Here is a 2,771-nt window from a genome sequence, read left to right as displayed (position 1 = left end):
GAGATATAGACGTGTCGAGCGCCAGACGTGTGGAGATTCGGGCGTGTGGAGCTTTGTGCACGTGGAAACTCTTTGCACGTGATTGGGCCTTGACACGAGTTTTAGGGTCTAGTTGACGAGTGCCCATTAAGAGACTTCTGGGCTGGGCCCAAACAAGGACAAGCGAGCCGGGTTGGGCTTGACGTCTCGATGGACATTTTATCGTCGAGGGCCCAGGTGTAGTTTTTGGTCAACACAATTTCTAATTTGATGAGGGGCCAAATTAGAAATAAAAGTCTATAAATAGGGGTTGTGGTCCCCATTTGGGTTTCTTCCTAATCTCTACAATTTTGGTTAAGTGTGAAATCCCTTCATCACAAGAGAGATTCTAAGGAGAAGAAGAACTAAGTGGAAGATCAACCCATCACACTAAGTACAAGTTATGGATCAAGATACGCTTCCGTGATTAAGTTTCATCTCTATGAATCTTTTGGAGTTTATGTAAGTATGCTTGTTCATGTTGTTTGATTTCATCGTAATCATCTTATAAACATGATAAGATTAAGCATGTAAGTTTAAATATTTTCTAACAATTGGTATTAGAGCCACTCCAATTTTAAGATTCATTGAGATATTATATGAGCTTATCGTTTTTGATTTATCCTATAAACTATATAAAGGTTTTAGTTTGTCCAAAATTTGAGATTGTTTTGATCTTCCATAAAGTTTTAGGTTGATTTTAAGATTAATTATCTTAACACAAAATATTTATATCACAATATAGTTTGATGTGTTTCCATCTCCATTGTTTAATCTATCACATTCAAACATTTTATGATAATATTGTATATGGTAGGATCAAGTTAAAATTGACCTTTGAAAGATAGATTTATATTGTATTGCTTGATAATAAAAGAATTAGATTTTATTTTGACATAATCTAATTCATTTTGTAAGACCTTTGTTTATCACGAACTTACATAAATGTTTTCTTAAAGTTTTATTCATTTCAAGACAAGTTTGCTAGTTAGCATCTCTCTTTAACAAATGACAGTTGCATCCTATTAAGATCAACCAAAACCCTATGATTAACACTCTGAACTGCTCCTATCATTACTCCCATATCTTCTAGACGATCCTCTGATGGAACAATGGATAGACAGAAATCTAAACCACCAGCAGACAGAAATGCATTTTCAGCAACAAAATCAGCTCCTTGATCAAAATGATAAGTTATCTTGGGATAATTGTTGAAATTTTCATTGGGTTTACGAAGACAAAGATCATAACCATTATTCAAATTCACTTGTCGCAATGCCGGTATGAATTGATAATAGTTTAGAACAGCTTGTTTAATACGCAAATAGTGTGGTCTTTCAAAATGTGTTAGTGGAGTTCCTGAATCCATTTGACAACCCCCAGTTCCATCCGTTCTTAACCTAAAAGTACCTGGACGGAACCTAAGTCTTCTCCCACTTACACTAACATCCACTAAATTCAAGTAATAAAGAAAGTCATCAGGACCAAGAGTTATAGGAGTTGTATATACTCTTTCTCCAGTATTACTTCCAATATTTGCATTGCTACCGAAGCGTATATATGTGCTCCTTGTAGAACCATCCGATTGTTGAAGGCAATAAGAAAATCGGTTTCCTCCAACTTGTTTTACAAATGACTTTTTTCCTCCTGATAGCCCTAAAATTCCTGATACGCTACCGTCTTCGCGAAAGTTCTGCTGGTTTAATCCAAAACCCATAATAAAATTATTAAAATGTACCCTGCCATTTCCCTCAGAAGGTAGTGTAAGTCTTTCATGGCCAAGAATACCATATGACGTTGAACCATCGCCATACAGGTTAGAGTAAGAACACGCTTGACCGTTACACTTTCCAGGATCGCAAAGATCGTGCCCGTTACAAGGAAGAAAGCCATAAGAGCTTGACCTTGTATGAGGAAAAAGAGGTTCGTTTTGAGGAAAGCAATGAATACAACCTTCAAATTGAGTCCATGTGAGATCACTTCCTGTATCAACAACTAAGTTGTAAGTTTTATAGGATTGTCGTTCATTAAAAGTACCAAGTCCAACTTTTGCAATATAATTTGATCCTCGGGCGTAAACGGGTATGCGTGCCGCATCGGGATGAATCGCTCCACTGGTTATGTTAGCCAATATCAACTTTCTTAAGGTGAGGTAACGAGCTCGGGCTTTCGATTGTTGGACAAGTCTCTCAACTCTTTCTTCTATGGTTATATTACCAGGGTAGAGAGGTGATTCAATAGAGTCTCTGTGCACTATCTTCAAACTAAACCCATCTGGACCTCCATTGACAGATGATGAGTTGCTTAAAACTAATAATTGAGATATGATGAAAAGGTATAGGAAGAACACTACATGGATATCATGAGTATGTACTTGAGCTGCCATATTGGATCTGTACAATCTCTATTGGAACTCAAGACACTGGTGAATTTGGAGTACTGTGAGATTGCTATATATATAGTTTTCTTTGGGAAGATCATTTAGATTCTATCCTCTGATGAATTTGGTTGGTGAGATTCTTTCATAAGAATGTTACTAAATTCATTCCTTTTATGGGAAAATATCTTTTACCATTATTATTGTAAGAGTACTTTTATGATTTGCTTGTGAGATTGTGTAGATCTATACAAACTTTATTGAATGAAAGCATGCTGATCAGAATCCTTCAGAGATATGTAGTAACTTCTGAGTATTTCAAAATCGCGCGTTATTTTGGAGTACTGTGAGGTTGATCTATAAGATTCTGGTTACA

The 2,771-nt window shown here is 36.2% G+C and overlaps 1 protein-coding gene across 1 annotated transcript; it reads right to left on the bottom strand.

Annotated features, from left to right (window-relative positions):
- Window positions 1-1,006: 1,006 nt before the first annotated feature.
- Window positions 1,007-2,404, bottom strand: LOC147564263 (aspartic proteinase nepenthesin-1-like). Its single transcript, XM_086670112.1, has one exon. It carries the CDS (start codon window positions 2,402-2,404, stop codon window positions 1,007-1,009), a length of 1,398 nt encoding a protein of 465 aa, XP_086526238.1.
- Window positions 2,405-2,771: the final 367 nt, after the last annotated feature.

The sequence above is a fragment of the Eschscholzia californica genome, unplaced genomic scaffold, assembly GCF_041429995.1.
Source record: "Eschscholzia californica isolate CP2 unplaced genomic scaffold, dmEscCali1.0.p SCAF_1, whole genome shotgun sequence".
Taxonomy (NCBI): Eukaryota; Viridiplantae; Streptophyta; class Magnoliopsida; order Ranunculales; family Papaveraceae; genus Eschscholzia; species Eschscholzia californica.
Note: the sequence above shows the minus strand (reverse complement) of the source record. Positions and strands in the feature narration are given on the sequence as shown.